Source organism: Callionymus lyra, chromosome 1 (assembly GCF_982586985.1).
Source record: "Callionymus lyra chromosome 1, fCalLyr1.hap1.1, whole genome shotgun sequence".
NCBI lineage: Eukaryota > Metazoa > Chordata > Actinopteri > Syngnathiformes > Callionymidae > Callionymus > Callionymus lyra.
In genome coordinates, this window is record NC_141818.1 from 32,796,273 (window position 1) to 32,813,722 (window position 17,450).

At 46.8% G+C, this 17,450-nt stretch overlaps 2 protein-coding genes across 2 annotated transcripts in view; one reads left to right on the forward strand and one right to left on the reverse strand.

The window, feature by feature from the left end:
• LOC148089094 (voltage-dependent T-type calcium channel subunit alpha-1H-like) overlaps nucleotides 1–14,422 on the forward strand; it is a 55,223-nt gene extending 40,801 nt beyond the window's left edge. Inside the window, exons 20-34 of the mRNA XM_087802857.1 lie at nucleotides 301–369; nucleotides 428–612; nucleotides 677–803; nucleotides 1,754–1,879; nucleotides 5,075–5,164; nucleotides 5,235–5,427; nucleotides 6,979–7,130; nucleotides 7,193–7,302; nucleotides 7,817–7,950; nucleotides 8,504–8,574; nucleotides 8,824–8,902; nucleotides 10,381–10,502; nucleotides 10,790–11,198; nucleotides 11,259–11,737; nucleotides 13,077–14,422. Of these exons, the coding sequence (XP_087658983.1) occupies nucleotides 301–369; nucleotides 428–612; nucleotides 677–803; nucleotides 1,754–1,879; nucleotides 5,075–5,164; nucleotides 5,235–5,427; nucleotides 6,979–7,130; nucleotides 7,193–7,302; nucleotides 7,817–7,950; nucleotides 8,504–8,574; nucleotides 8,824–8,902; nucleotides 10,381–10,502; nucleotides 10,790–11,198; nucleotides 11,259–11,737; nucleotides 13,077–13,571 (2,841 nt within the window). The 3' untranslated portion in view covers nucleotides 13,572–14,422. The remainder of the gene's footprint in view (nucleotides 1–300; nucleotides 370–427; nucleotides 613–676; nucleotides 804–1,753; nucleotides 1,880–5,074; nucleotides 5,165–5,234; nucleotides 5,428–6,978; nucleotides 7,131–7,192; nucleotides 7,303–7,816; nucleotides 7,951–8,503; nucleotides 8,575–8,823; nucleotides 8,903–10,380; nucleotides 10,503–10,789; nucleotides 11,199–11,258; nucleotides 11,738–13,076) is intronic.
• Nucleotides 14,423–14,520: 98 nt separating this feature from the next.
• Nucleotides 14,521–17,294, reverse strand: LOC148089095 (synaptogyrin-3-like). Its single transcript, XM_087802896.1, has 4 exons — nucleotides 17,134–17,294; nucleotides 16,235–16,469; nucleotides 15,138–15,283; nucleotides 14,521–15,072 (listed from the first exon to the last, which is right to left on the reverse strand). Exons 1-4 carry the CDS (start codon nucleotides 17,236–17,238, stop codon nucleotides 14,842–14,844), a joined length of 717 nt encoding a protein of 238 aa, XP_087659022.1. The 5' UTR covers nucleotides 17,239–17,294; the 3' UTR covers nucleotides 14,521–14,841.
• Between the last annotated feature and the right edge of the window lie 156 nt (nucleotides 17,295–17,450).

Sequence of the window (17,450 nt, forward strand, 5' to 3'; positions counted from 1 at the left end):
TACCACGGTAACCAAGAGAAGTGATGATGTTTGTTTTCACACGTTTTATTTTCAACAAGATTTATATATTTCAATACATTTTATTAAGAAATAAACAACCATTTTATTTAACCGATACATTTTTTTTATTTTATCATTTTAAAATGTACCTTTCATTTCCAAAAACAAACCCAAATATGGCATTAGTATATAAATCAACCTTTTGTAATAAAGAAAGTCACTTTTTCACATATGATCTTCACGTTTACTTTTCATCATCTCCTTTGAGAGCCAAACTTGATCAAAGATGGACTGTTTCAGGAGCGAGTGTTCCTCAGCGTCTCCAACTACGTCTTCACCGTGATCTTCGTGGCCGAGATGATGACCAAGGTAACCACGGCGACCGGCGTCCTCGACGCCAGGGCGTTGACGTCTCACCTGTGTGCAGGTGGTGGCGATGGGATTCTACTTCGGGAAAGGCGCGTACCTGGAGAGCAGCTGGAACGTGCTGGACGGGGTGCTGGTGTTCGTGTCCATGGTGGACATCCTGGTGTCCGTGGCCTCGGCGGGCGGGAACAGAATCCTTGGAATCCTCCGCGTGCTGCGCCTGCTGCGAACGCTCCGGCCTCTCAGGTGCGATCACACCACGTCCTCGGGCCCCCCGAGCGCCCACTGAAGTGGTCTCCACGTGTCTCAGGGTGATCAGTCGAGCGCCCGGGCTGAAGCTGGTGGTGGAGACTCTCATCACGTCCCTCAGGCCCATCGGGAACATCGTCCTCATCTGCTGCGCCTTCTTCATGGTTTTCGGCATCCTGGGAGTTCAGGTGAGGAGACGCCGCTCGAACCAGGGATTACATTAATCTGGCGCCAATCCAGGGCTGCGTTATCACGCGTGGAAATACGTTTTTGTTTCCGTCATAGTCGACCACGAAAGATCCTAAACCGAGCAGCACCGAGAACAGAGGATGCTCTAACAGCTGATGTCAGCAACTCAGCCTTTTAGAAGATGGTGACTCGAATTGTTAAGACTCAATAATCCCTGAACGATTTTCTGAAAGCTCAAAACAGAGCCTCAACGATGAGTTCCCTGAGAGGGAGCGTGACAAAAAAAGGGCAGAGTTTGGAGCGAGTCATTGATTGTGTATTAAGTGAAAAAGTCCAGATATATTTTCACGACGAGTCAGCGAAAAACGGTGTTGACTCTTGTGAGAGCGACCGCACACACCAAGCTGGATCGATGCCAGTCCAGCAGAGTGGTGACCTCCATCTCTCCTCTCGCAAACACTCAGATGTAAAATCTATTTAAAACAAAAAAAAAAATCATTCAGAGGAATCGAGAGCCGAATCCCGATGAGATTGTTACGAGGCTCCCGGGGCTGAGCTCAGGGATGAAATATGCAGCGAAGATTTCTCCGCGGACATGAAAGGACACGCGGCCAGAGTGCCGGTCGTGGCTCCGGCTCGGCTCAGGTGCTAATTGCGCGGCGACTTGATGAAAGGATGAGACGACCTTCTGCCCGGCCACGCCAGGTCTCTCCGCTCTCTGGATCACTTCCATCCTCCGACTGCACTCGCCTGCACTTTCCTCGCACTGATAACGTTCAGGGACGGTCACGAGGATTTGAAGCTGCTCTGTGGAGAACAGAAGCAGATCTCAGACCTTCTCAGACCTCGCAGGAGAAATGTTGGAGAATCAGGCTTGTTAGCTTGTTAGCTTGTTAGCTTGGGCCTTCTACTAAATGATTGTTGTGTGTGTGTGTGTGTGTGTGTGTAGCTCTTCAAGGGAAAGTTTTTCCACTGTGACGGACAAAACGTCACAAACATCATCAACAAAACTCAATGTCTGGACACTGGCCACCGCTGGCTCAGGAGGAAGTACAACTTTGATAACCTGGGACAGGTTTGTGACACACATGCTTACATGCATAGACACACTCAATAAACGCACACTCAAGCAAACATGTATACACACATGCACACGGGTAAACACACTGAATTTAGAACGCAGGCACACACATGGATACGCACACAAGCACCCCAACATGAAGGGATGCGCACACGGAAACAAAAGAAACAAGCCTGTACACAAAGTCACACACACACATATACACACATGGAAAAAAACTCTGGAAATTAGAACACAGACCGACATACAGATACACGACAGCCTCACATATGCACACATACACTGATACACATACACTGATACACGTGCCTGCACACTCACATATACACACATGGATATGTGTACCTGGAAATTAGAACCCGCACACATGGATACAAACACACACACTATCACAGAAACACTAATTGAGACAAACACAAACTTGTACTGAGACACTATTTAAGACACACACTAACACAGACACACTCATACAGACACAAGATTATACAGAGACACACTATCAAAGACACACACTTATACAGACACACACAAACACAGGTACTCATACACAGATGAACACACACACATATACACACATACACCGATACACATGCCTGCACACACAGACACACAGACACACAGTTACACAGACACACACTGACACAGACACATACAGAAAAAGAGACACACTGACACAATACAGTCTTACACAGACACACACTTAAACAGACACACACTTACACAGACACATAATGAAACAGACACACACTTACACAGATACACACTTACACAGACACACATTGAGACGGACACACATTGAGACAGACACACATTGAGACAGACACATACTGACACAGACACACATTGACACAGACACACATTGACACAGACACACATTGACACAGACACACACTGACACAGACACACACTGACACAGACACACACTGACAAAGACACACATTGAGAGGGACACACATTGACACAGATACACACTTACACAGACACACATTGAGACAGACACACATTGACACAGACACACACTGACACAGACACACATTGAAACAGACACACATTGACACAGACACACATTGACACAGACACACACTGACACAGACACACATTGAGACAGACACACATTGACACAGACACACACAGACACACACTGACACAGACACACATTGAGACAGACACACACTGACACAGACACACATTGAGAGGGACACACATTGACACAGACACACACTGACACAGACACACATTGACACAGACACACACTGAGACAGACACACATTGAGACAGACACACATTGACACAGACACACGCAGACACACACTGACACAGACACACATTGAGACAGACACACACTGACACAGACACACATTGAGAGGGACACAAATTGACACAGACACACACTTACACAGACACACATTGAGACAGACACACCCCGACACAGACACACATTGACACAGACACACATTGACACAGACACACATTGACACAGACACACATTGAGACAGACACACACTGACACAGACACACATTGAGACAGACATATACTGACACACACTGACACAGACACACATTGAGACAGACACACACTGACACAGACACACATTGACACAGAAACACACTGACACAGACACACACTGACACAGACACACATTGAGACAGACACACACTGACACAGACACACATTGACACAGACACACACTGACACAGACACACACTGACACAGACACACATTGAGACAGACACACACTGACACAGACACACATTGAGACAGACACACATTGACACAGACACACACTGACACAGACACACATTGAGACAGACACACATTGACACAGACAAACACAGACACACACTGACACAGACACATTGAGACAGACACACACTGACACAGACACACATTGAGAGGGACACGCATTGACACAGACACACATTAAGACAGACACATACTGACACAGACACACAAAGACACAAACTGACACAGTCACACACTGACACAGACACACATTGACACAGACACACATTGACACAGACACACACTGACACAGACACACATTGAGACAGACACACATTGACACAGACACACACAGACACACACTGACACAGACACACATTGAGACAGACACACACTGACACAGACACACATTGACACAGACACACACTTACACAGACACACATTGACACAGACACACATTGACACAGACACACACTTACACAGACACACATTGACACAGACACACACTGACACAGACACACATTGAGAGGGACACACATTGACACAGACACACACTGACACAGACACACATTGACACAGACACACACTGAGACAGACACACATTGAGACAGACACACATTGACACAGACACACGCAGACACACACTGACACAGACACACATTGAGACAGGCACACACTGACACAGACACACATTGAGAGGGACACACATTGACACAGACACACACTTACACAGACACACATTGAGACAGACACACCCCGACACAGACACACATTGACACTGACACACATTGACACAGACACACATTGACACAGACACACATTGAGACAGACACACACTGACACAGACACACATTGAGACAGACATATACTGACACAGACTGACACAGACACACATTGAGAGAGACACACACTGACACAGACACAGACACACACTGACACAGACACACACTGACACAGACACACATTGACACAGACACACACTGACACAGACACACATTGACACAGACACACACTGACACAGACACACATTGAGACAGACACACACTGACACAGACACACATTGAGACAGACACACATTGACACAGACACACAGTGACACAGACACACATTGAGACAGACACACATTGACACAGACAAACACAGACACACACTGACACAGACACATTGAGACAGACACACACTGACACAGACACACATTGAGAGGGACACGCATTGACACAGACACACATTAAGACAGACACATACTGACACAGACACACAAAGACACACACTGACACAGTCACACACTGACACAGACACACATTGACACAGACACACATTGAGACAGACACACACTGACACAGACACACACTGACACAGACACACATTAAGAGGGACACACACTGACAAAGACACACATTAAGAGGGACACACACTGACACAGACACACACTGAGACCTGGTGATTAATCGTTCATTTTCTTCCAGGCGCTGATGTCTCTGTTCGTGCTGTCATGTAAGGACGGCTGGGTCAGCATCATGTATGACGGTCTGGACGCTGTCGGGGTTGACCAGCAGGTGACGCACGCACACACCCACGTGCACACACACACACACCTGTTTCACGCGCCTCTCATTCCCTTCTCAGCCAATCAGGAACAACAACCCGTGGATGCTGCTCTTCTTCATCTCCTTCCTCCTCATCGTCAGCTTCTTCGTGCTCAACATGTTCGTAGGCGTGGTGGTGGAGAACTTCCACAAGTGTCGGCAGCAGCAGGAGGAGGAGGAGGCTCGCATCCGAGAGAAGAAGAGGCAGAAGAGGATGGAGAAGAGGAGGAGGAGTGAGTTTAGTAGGACCATCAGGAGACTGAGACTGTGACCTTTGACCTCAACCACGTCGATCAGTCTGAATGTGTCTTAAACTTTGACCTCTATTGTTCCAGCACTTTGTGTTTGTGACACTTTAATGTTGTTCGTGTGCGTTTGTCTCAAACCTTCATATTTCACTGAAACTCTCACTGCACCTGCTGTGACTGATCTCAGTTCAGTCTCCACGGTTCAACTTCTGTAGCACTTCTGTGACACAAAGCCTGTGTTTCTGCTCTGCACGTTTGTGAGTCTGCTCTGCACGTTTGTGTGTCTGCTCTGAACGTTTGTGTGTCTGCTTTGAACGTTTGTGAGTCTGCTCTGCACGTTTGTGTGTCTGCTCTGAACGTTTGTGTGTCTGCTTTGAACGTTTGTGAGTCTGCTCTGAACGTTTGTGTGTCGGCTCTGCACGTTTGTGTGTCTGCTCTGCACGTTTGTGTGTCTGCTCTGAACGTTTGTGTGTCTGCTCTGAACGTTTGTGTGTCTGCTTTGAACGTTTGTGAGTCTGCTCTGAACGTTTGTGTGTCGGCTCGGAACGTTTGTGTGTCTGCTCTGCACGTTTGTGTGTCCGCTCTGAACGTTTGTGTGTCCGCTCTGAACGTTTGTGTGTCCGCTCTGAACGTTTGTGTGTCCGCTCTAAACGTTTTTGTGTCCGCTCTGAACGTTTGTGTGTCCGCTCTGAACGTTTGTGTGTCCGCTCTGAACGTTTGTGAGTCTGCTCTGAACGTTTGTGTGTCCACTCTGAACGTTTGTGTGTCCGCTCTGAACGTTTGTGAGTCTGCTCTGAACGTTTGTGTGTCCGCTCTGAACGTTTGTGTGTCCGCTCTGAACGTTTGTGTGTCCGTTCTGAACGTTTGTGTGTCCGCTCTGAACGTTTGTGTGTTTGCTCTGAACGTTTGTGAGTCTGCTCTCAAGAAGTTGGCTCGCAGCAGCCAGACTGCCTCATGAGTCACATTTCCCTCTCACCGTTCACCCTCTTATCGATCGGCATCATCAGCGTGACCCCGTTATTGACCGCAGCTCGCACTGCGGTGGTCCAGCCAGAGTAAGAGGTCAAACTATGTTTAATATAAGAAAAGACTCGACGTTCCCACTGGCCAGTCAGAGTGACCAGCAGTGGACACTCTCTGTGACTCGCCTCCGTAACGAGGCTCCTGTTCACCATCTCATGCTGCTGCCTGAGAACCTGCTGCACTCTTCATCTTCTGCTCCTCTTCCTCAAAGACACCTTGAGGGCCAACACAGCCGGAATCTGTGTGTGAAAGTTTGCCTCTCCTGAGGTGGCACTTCTCCACTGGACACACACACACACACTCACACACACTCACCGCAGTGAACTACTTGGCAGCGACTATATCAGTGACTTCATAGGACGTGTCGTCTTTTTCATCATTCACTTATAATTGTGTGTGTGTGTGTTTGTGTGTGTGTGTGTGTGTATGTGTGTGTGTGTGTGTGTGTGTGTGTGTGTGTGTGTTTGTGTGTGTGTGTGTGTGTGCGTGCGTGCGTGTGTGTGTGTGCGACAGGAGCTCAGGAGAAGCCCTATTATGCTGACTACTCCCCACTGCGAAGATCCCTCCACACTATCTGCACCAGCCAGTACATGGACCTCTTTATCACCATCATCATCTTCCTGAATCTCCTCACCATGAGTATGGAGCACTACAACCAGCCTCAGGTAACCATAGCAACACCTACCACCTGTCCTAGAACCATAGTAATGAGGCCTCCTCTCCTCAGTACCTGGTGGACATCCTCAAGTACTGCAACTATGTCTTCACGCTGGTGTTTGTCATCGAGGCCGTCCTCAAACTCGTCGCCTTCGGCCTGCGTCGCTTCTTCAAAGAAAGGTATGAGTGCGCGAGAGACTTGTGACTCGGTCAGCAATCACAGGATCATATTAAAAAACTGTAAGATGAAAAGAAAATAATTAGATTAAATGGAAAAAACACAAATAATATTTTAAGAAATGGTTAAAATATTAAAATGGAACTAAAAGTACTAATATACTAGAAAAGCACACGTCCACTAATCTGCAGCCATCATGAAAAGTAATCTAATAATTTCTTGTTATTTCGAAAAAACTGAAGAGAGTTAATTTATTATTATTATTAATTATTTAACACTTGAGCGGCACTAAAAGATTGCCTGTAAGAAAAATTACATTCAAAAACATTTTAAAAAATCTACAATATAGATCATTACAATGTTAAATGTAGAGACAGTAAATCCTCAAATGTCTTGCCAAAGACTCAAAGAAGAGGAAAATAATGAAAGGGAAAGTAAGAGTGACAAAATAAAACCAAAATAAGAGCATGACATGACAATAAGAGTCACAGAGTAAGTTGTTTTTTGTGAGTCCAGGTGGAACCAACTGGACTTGGCCATCGTTCTGTTGTCCATCATGGGGATCACGCTGGAAGAGATCGACCTGAACGCGTCACTGCCCATCAACCCCACCATCATTCGCATCATGAGAGTCCTGAGGATCACCAGAGGTACTGGACCACTGCTGATGTAGCTAACTCAGCCCATGACTTGACCATGACTTTACCACGACTCGGAACCATGACTCAGAACCATGACTAGGAACCATGACTCGGACCACGACTCGGACCATGACTCGGGCCACGACTCGGACCATGACTCGAACCATGACTCGGGTCACGACTCGGGGAACCATGAACCGGACCATGACTCGGGCCATGACTCTGTCCATGACTCGGACCACGACTGGACCTTGTCTCTTCACTGTGAAGTTGTGGAGAGTCGAGCTGCAGCAAAACGAGTCGACAGCCTTGTCCCCGACTCGGGGTCGTGGTGCTTAGCCAAGTTAAGTGGGACTGATGGATGTCCTCGCTGCCCACAGACAGCCTTGTCTTGTTACCGCGGCGACCAGACTGGACGGCCACAACACCCTGCACTGGTCGAGTGACACGCTGCAGTCAAAATGAAACTGTTCTATTTAATCAATCTCAAACCATCTGAGTGAACATTGAGTCACAATACACACACAGTCACACACTCTTTTACACACACACTCTCTTACAGTGTTGAAGCTGCTGAAGATGGCCACGGGCATGAGGGCTCTCCTGGACACGGTCATGCAGGCTCTTCCTCAGGTAACAGCGACGTGAACATTTACAAGTCACTGATGAAATGAAAAGACCTGCGATCTGAGGCCTAAAGATCAAGTCTGGTATCAGTCCAGGAATCTGTAGTTTCACCGGATCCAACATCACCTAGAAAATCGCTGATATGGCAGAGTTGTGCTCATGACACTCACCAAGTCTTTGTCTTCTACCTGTGTTTGTGTGTGTGTTTGTGTTTGTGTTGTGTTCTCTCTGTGTATCATATATGTGTGTGTCCAGGTGGGGAACCTTGGTCTGCTCTTCATGTTGCTGTTCTTCATCTATGCAGCTCTCGGAGTTGAGCTCTTTGGAAAACTGGGTTAGTGTGTGTGTGAGTGTGTGAGAGAGTTTATTTGTATGTCCGGCGTGTATAATTGTGTGTGACTATATGTGTGTGTTTAGGTGTGTGTGAGTTTTTGAGTTTATGTGTGTGTGTATGAAAATTAATTTGTGTGTGAGTTTTTTTGTCAGTGGGGGTTTGTGTGTTTGCATGAGTATATTGGTATGTATGTGTGTGTGTGTGTATGTGGGGGGGGGGGGGTTAGTTGTGTATAATGTAGTTTATCAGTGTGTTTATCAGACTTATACAAACATAAAAAAAGATCAATGTTGACGATTATTTTAAAACTAAAACAGAATAAATAATAATAAGTCAAATAAAAAAAGATAAATACATTATGAAAAACAGCCAACTCGCTGGAAATGCGGCGCCCCAGCACCCTCCATGGGCCAGTTCCGATTCTCCGTCTCTCCCTACCCCTTGCTACGTCATCAAATGTTGCTTCTGACTGAATGCTATATGTAAAACAAACAGTTTAATTTTAAAGTTTTTCTAATTTTTATTTAACATATAAAGTATGATTTGTGTGAACATTAATATAACTAACCGGTTTCGCAACATAAATGTTAAAAAACAAAACAAAACAACCAGTGTTTCAAAAAGGTGTAAGAACCTTCTGTCTTTGACTCACAGTCCAGACATTTACGGACATAATATACAAAATTAGTGTAATTAATATTAGTATATAGTGTTATTTTTATGAGTGATCTTTTGTTCAGAACACTCAAGACATACGTGAAAGACACAGAATAGGAGCAGCATGTGACAAGTAACTTTATCTGTAGGATTGAAGTGGGATCCTCCTCCTGAAACCATCACTGGAGTTTCAGACTTTTCCCCAAACACCTACATTTCTTCATAAAACTGCCAGGCAGCTTTTGTCTCCCTCTTGTCTTTACCAGAACCACTCTGTGGTGTTTGGAGGTCATGACACACATAAACACACAAAAGAAGGGAATGAGAGACACATACAATCTTTACATTATTAAAGCCCTAATAATAATTAATTTTTGTCAGCAGCTATAAAGCTATCATTGGCATTTTCACGGTCTGCAAAATTACAAAAAGTATGTATTTGTTAAAATTCTTTATGCTCTTTGTTGCTCAGTTGCTTCACCATGGTTGCAAATTTGCACCGTTTCTGGGTAAGTGCATCATGCCCCTCAATTTCAAGTGTGCCTCCAACCTCACTTGTTTTCAAGGGCTACCTGGCCCTTCATCTTATCACTCCTCCTTCAATTGGGGCACCCTTCCGTTTTGCGCATGCCTGCGATCTTAGCGCTAAGATTGAGGAACTGAAACTGAGGGTGAAGACGAGAATAGGAACTGGGCCTAAGAGTGTCTGTGGTCGGAAATGTGTTTGTGTGTGTGTGAGAAGATAAAGTTCTTCTACATTCTACATGATGAAGTTACTACTTCCTCGTCCTCAGCATCATCTCTTCACTCTCGTCCCTCAGAGTGCTCAGAAGAAAACCCCTGTGAGGGTCTGAGTCGCCACGCAACCTTCGACAACTTCGGCATGGCCTTTCTCACCCTTTTCAGGGTTTCCACCGGAGACAACTGGAACGGGATCATGAAGGTCACTCGCTCGCTTCACCCCTCCCTTCTCTCTCTGTCCCTGGACGAGTGTGTGTGAACAAACCTGTTTCTTTCTCGGCTTCACATCTCCCCCTGATGGAGAGAAGCTAAACTGCAGCATGAAAGCCAAGCTAAAGCAGGAGAGCGAACCGTCCTTATAACAGTCGTGTGGAAGTGTTGTTGTGACGTGTTAAAATAAAAAATCCTCGGTTTAAATGACTCAGTTCAGTCTCACACATCAAGCTGAGTCGAAACATCACCAGGACAAGCTTTTTTTTCTCCCCTCAGGACACGCTCCGCGAGTGCCGCCCACAGGACCGCCACTGTCTCACCTACCTGCCGCTCATCTCCCCGGTCTACTTCGTCACCTTCGTGCTGACCGCTCAGTTCGTGCTGGTCAACGTGGTGGTCGCGGTGCTGATGAAGCACCTGGAGGAGAGCAACAAGGAGGCGCTGCTGGAGGAGATGGAGGAGCGACAGGAGAGGGAGGAGCGCGAGCTGGCCAACCGCCGCCACAGCGCCGCCTCGTTGGGCGCCGACGCGGACCCACCTGTGCAGGTTCAGATGGAGGACGAGAGGCGGTCCCGCGCCAGCCTGATGAGCGTCGGGCGCATGATGTCGCTCCCCAGCGAGGGATTCAGTGCCCCGCTGAGGTGCCCCCCATACTTTGGAGTGGACGCCGGGTTTAACTACTCAGGTACTCTCTTAAGGTTCCTCACAGCTGTGGGATGTGTAACGCCCCATTATTTCTCAGCAGGCTCCATGTCCTCTCTGGCCTCCAGCGGGACCAGCTCCATGCTTCGGGTCCCGGGCGCCCTGCCCGCCATCAGCCACGCCTCGCTGGGGTCTGGCCGCAGCACCCGGCCTACCATACGCCTCAGCACCTCCCAGAGTGTGGACAGACACCCGTGCCACAGGGTCAACAAGCTTGAATCGTCTCACAGCATCGACCTTTACCAGTTCAGCCCATCCCGGCAGATCCACAGACACAGCCTCAGCTCCACACGCAGCATGGATGGGTACCGGCTGGCCCAAAACCCAGAGCGGCCAAAGTTGCTGTCGAGCGTCAGCATAGACAGACATCCGTCCCTCAGACTGAGTCCCAGACCGACTCACTGGCTGAGTCCTGAAGACAGCCTGGACAGAAACAAGCTCAGTCCCTCCTACATCCCAGAGAGTTCCGTCCTGAAGAGGCCCGCCTCCTTCCATGCGCCCGGGAGACAGCTAAGGAGACAGGTGAGCCCTAAACCTTGATGTGACCCGCCAGGCTTCTCTCACTGGTTGGAGGATGATTTGACGCGGCCATGATTCGTATTCTCACTCTGAAGGAGTTAAACACAAACGAGTGAGTGCTGCAGTGAGTTGCTCACACTGTTGACCAGGTTTAGCTGGGTCACCAGGAAGTTTTCTCCAGGTTAAGATTAAGACGGGTCTGTTTGTGTTTGTCTGTGTATCATTCTATTATTTGTGTATCCGTCTTTTGTCTCTTCTGGTCTGTTGAGTGTTGCTTTTCTCTCAACAGTCGTTGCATGCAGATGTGGGTTTGTTGGTTCTTCATGGACGTTCAGTCGACCAGGTAACTTACCTGAGATAGAGTTATGAGACAACAAACTCACCTTGACCCAAGGTTTCCCAAGATATTCTGATCGAATCTTCCCTCCCTTAACTAACATGAGAGTGACTGGACTGCAGATCTTCTGTTCTGGTGTCTGCACTTTCCTCTTTACCGTTCGCTCCGTTTAGTTGACTCATCACCACTAACACCAACTTTTTAAAGTCGCTATAATGTTTTTCTTTGTCCTTTATTAACTTTTTTTTGGTTTTGAAAAGTAGAATAACATACCTTAAAAATATATTTTATTTCACTATTCTCTACCTTATTTTATGCTGCTACATCGGCTGTTGGTTCCTAGTGGTGAGAGAGGGGACTGCACTATGCTGACTAAGGATTCTGACAATATATTTTTTATTATACGAGATTCATTTAAAATATCCTAAATTAATATGATCTCCATGAAAGGTGAGAAGCGCAGAAGTTTACAAACAATCTCATAAAACGATTATACAAACTAATTAATCTGTTTACACATTATATTGCACATTTGTAAATCTCAATTATTTCGATTTTATAGTCTGTACATACATCTGGAGTTTTATAGTTCGTAAATCAGTTTTATTAGTTTGTCAATTTTTAATTTAGTTTGTAAATTTGTTTATTGATTTTGTAAATGTGTATTATTAGATTGTAAATTTGTTTAATTAGTTTGAATTTTTTTTTATTGATTTTGTAAATTTCTTTTATTAGTTTGTAAATATGTTTTATTGGTTCGCACATTTGTTTCTTGAGATTTGTAATTCTGCTCTCTGAATTTGCACATTTTTCGAACAATTTGAGTAGCTTTGCACTTCAGTGCCACTGCAGATGTTTGATCTTTGTGAGGTCAGAGGTCAACCCTGATGGCTAATTGACTGTTCAGATGACATTACAGCCGTATCACCAAAGCTCACATGTGTAAAATTTTTGTTCACAAAGTCAAGAACCAACTGACCTCTAACGGTTCTGTTTATCGGGCAGGAGGCCGTCCGCAGCGACTCTCTGGACCACAGTGGCTCGGAAAGTGACCTGGTTCAGCCACGGCTGGCCGTTCCCGCCATGTCTTCCACGCCGCCGCGCCAGCGCTCGTCCAGCGTCCGCACACTGAGATGCCAGCAACCTCAGCGTGTCATCACAAGTCACAGCCAGAACCGCAGCGAGGGAGGTCAGGACTCACGACCCCAGGATCCAGCTGAAGATCTTACTGCAGCGACCAACTTGAACTCTGACCCAAAACCGGAAGACGAGGAAGTGAGTCGCATTAACAGTTCAATTCCTACCCCGCCGGCCCGTGATCGACGCAGTCGCCTCAGCCAATCGGCGTCCCCAGTTGCCGACAGGAACAGGAAACAGAGGCTAAGCCCCCCGCCGGGGGAGGAGCCAATCGCCACTACATCGCAGCTCGCTGACAGCGGCGTGGAACTGAGGCGAAGGACTTTATCTTTCGACGCTTCATGTCCAAGCGAGGGCGACTAGAGGCCTATGAGGGAGGGACCTCCTCCTGGATATTTTTTACACTGTACAGTTTGCACTCGAGATGCACACGAATTTCCTCAGTCCTGTCGCAACACTTAGGACAAAAGTATTTTCTTATCAATAGCGCCCTATCCAGGACCTCACTTTTCATCCTCTTCCCGCTCCAAAGTTCAGTGTGACGTGAAACTTCACAAAAGTTTGTCTCACCGAAAAGAAACAAAAAACTGCTTGATTTTATTGCTAATGACACAATAACATCGACAGAAGTTTCATGTCAGAAAAGCCAGTCTTGAAACGTCTTTTAAGACGAGGAACTAGGCCACGGTCAGGTGACAGGAAATTACTGAACTTGTTCTGAAGGATCCATCCGAGTCCACCAATAATAAGCTGTGGAGCTCTGGAACTCGTGCTTACATCAGGCACCTGTGGCCCTAACATTATGACCACTTGTCTTGGCTGCTCGTATCATCCCATGAGGAAAGGATTCAACTTTTGTTTTGCTTAAATGTTTGAGGTGGTCATAATATTATGGCTTCTCTCCACGGTCTCGTTAGTATTCTCAGGTAGTGCTAGTCAGATGAGCATGTGACCCGCGGGGATGCCCCCTGCTGGCCGCGGCTAGGACGCACAGAAGGGCTCGTTTGTAGAAAACGGCGAAGAATCTATTTTATTATGGCAAGAGCCAGTTTCTAACTTTGAATGTCTGATGATGATGATGATGATGAAGGTGATGCTGCAGGACATTGCCTGTAGTCATGTGACTGCAGCGTTGGAATAAACCACTTCCTCTTTTACCTGTCTGTTTTCATTCTTTCAACCGAGATGTTCCTGGGCCGGAGTGGAGATGTCTCTCTTTTTTTTTTTCTTTCTCCCTGCGCTAGCATGGTTGACGGCCATGACAGTTGTAAAACACCCGTTTAAAGTGGCGGCAATTTCAGTCGTGCAACGGTTGCAGTGAAGACAGCGTTTATTCTTCACGAGAAAATACCGACTCACATGAATATGAGACACTTAAACGTTCATGATGTGACATCGTGTCTCTCTATCACACCACCTGTGAGTGACTGCATCAACTCTCCAACAAGTCCGAGTGAGAACACGTGTCCCAGTGAGTCGGGGTGAGGGCTAGATATTCACTTCCTGTGTGTGTGAGTGAGACGGCAGTGGCGTGCCTGGATGTCTGCGTGACTGAACAGAAGATGCGAGCTAGCTAGCCAGCATGTAGCCTGGGTGACTTCAAGGAGCGACGAGGCAGGAAGTGCACGTGGGTCTAGAAGGCGGGTGCTACAGGTCTGGGCTGCTGCGTGAGCTTCTGCGGGTCCAGCGTCTCTGTGAAGGGTGGAGCTTGGTAGGGGTTGGTGGTGACGATGGTGGCACCGTTGGCGATGGGGTAGGGCGTGGCCCGGGCGTTGGGCGGTGCGGGCTGCAGGTGCTGCCAGGTGAAGAGATGAGCCTTGCAGCCGGACCGATATCGCCGCAGAGCGCTGAGCGTCAGCACGGCCTGAGAGCGGAAATAGTTAAAAAATGTGACTGGATCATGAGGGAAGGACGAGGACCAGTACTGACCCAGGTGATGGTGGAGAAGAAGCAGAAAGTGATGGCTGCTCGGGCTGCGTCGGACCCTTGAGCGAGCGGGAGTTCGTCCGGTGATGTGGCCTGCCACTGATTGGTCAGGAAACAGAAGCCGACAAACCACAGGAAGCTGGCGAGACCTGTGAGGACGCGGATGAGACCAGTGTCCTTACATATATTCGTCTAGTTTCCTATTTTTAAACAATTAAATGATATAGCTGACTTCTATCTTTTTAATTTGAAGTTTAACTAATGTGTTGATTTAAGCGCTTCTTAAATTGATGTTGAAACTCTATTGTATCATCAGTGTCTGCTTGTACAAAACTATCTTTTCATTTAAAATATTGACATTGGAAAAGATCTTAAGCTCCGCCCACTGAAAAGGCTTGGTTTTTCTGGAGTTTAAATCTTGTTTACTATAACCACGTCCACTCTGCTGTGATTGGTCAAGCATTGAGGATTGTCACTGCATGTTATCAATCCTGAAAGTCTCCACCTCCAAGAGACTCGTTGTAAAAACAAAGCAGAGTGTGATTGCAGCTGACTGGAGGAGGATTGAAGCCACTGTTACATTATTATTCATAATGGACTATGCTCTAGTAACCCCTCATTTTCCCAGATCTCAGAAGAACTATAAAAGTAATAGGTTCAAAACATGGTCAGGAACTTACTGCGCCTTGGAGAGGAAGAATTCAACATTTGAAACATGCGAGTCAGGATAGCTTTCTAATGTAATGTTATCTAATATAAATATTTCAATGGAAAGAGAGTTTTGTACAAACAGACTCTGATGAGTACAATAGAAGTCCAAGATCAATTTAAATGACATTTGATTAAAACATTAGCTTCCCTTTAAGATTGGTCACATGACTCTGAAAACTAAGATTGATAAAAACCACAATCTGCTTTTATTCTTGACAGTGACTAAAACAAAATCTAAATGGATTCCGGACTAAAACTTTAAGTTCAAAGTACAAAGTTTGCTCGACAACTGCAATCTTCAATATGCACCACAACTTCTAGTTTGACAGTAACACTGAAAATGATCACTTGTTTTGGGAAGCGTGAGAGACCCAGAGAAAGAGCAGTACCTGAGAAGCCCAGGTCCAGCAGAACGACGCGTCTTCTGTCGCGGACGTTGCTCATGCTGGGGAAGTAGACGTCAAGGACCAAGAAGAAGATGCTGGCCAGGAAACAGGCCACGCCCACCGTCACCCCGAAGTTGCAGGCGTCCGCGTTGTTGTTGAACACGCACAGGAGCCGCTCGCTGCCGATGTTGATGTAGCCCTCGTTGACGATGCAGCCGAAAACCACGATGGAAAAAACCTGTACCGCGATACCATAGACAGTCACGTGACCACTCAGGTGAGTTACCTCCTCCCCATCTTACCTGCACTTGCCGCGTCATAAACCTCGACTATATATAATATCAAAATTATAACCAGATCGCAGGTTCGTGAAGAAGCAGAAACACGAAAATAATAAAAAAAAAATATATATATATAGGTGCCACATTTTCTGTACTAGTCATGAAGGGCTAAAAACGAACGTTTATTCTATATCAGAATTAATACATAGGATTTGTTTGGTGTCAGTACAGAATAAAAGGATGAAATAATATACACATATATATAAATAAATACAATTTAGAGAAGATGAAATGCATTGAAATTATTTTTTACATATTGATCCAGTTTTATAAAGTAATTATCTAAAATGTCGCATGTGGCCCCAACAACTGGACGTCAGGTTCCATCTCAACCTAGATCCAGACTTCACGTCGTTACCGAGAAAACATGACACGAGACTGATGCCGGAGACAAAGAAGCTGCGGGTCTCCATGGAAACGGCGGAGCCACGTCTTTCATGTCGGACAATGGACCGACGCGACGACGATTGAACAGCGAACACTAACATCGGTTCCGAACCCAAAAGACGAAGGAGAGACAAAGCGGGGAAGGCCAGACGTCCCTGCGAGGCGGACACTCACCCACGAGAGCAGCCGCAGCAGCGTGCGCGGATGCTTGAAGAAGGCGACCGGGTCGAAGGCGACGCCGCCGGCCCGGGAGGCGCCGTAGGCGGCCGCGGCATCCATCAGCTCCGGGGTTCGTGCTTCCAGATGCCCGCAGAGATGGAGGGGAGAGTCGGAGAGAAGCGCAGGGGATGGGGGTCCTCCCTCCTCCGGGCTCCGTCACACCGCGTCATCGACTCCACGAGCGATCGCAGTTCACATTTAAAGATAAATTTACCTCATTTCTTCCAGAATAAAAGGAACACGCGACACAAGCAGTACAACTCATCTACGCT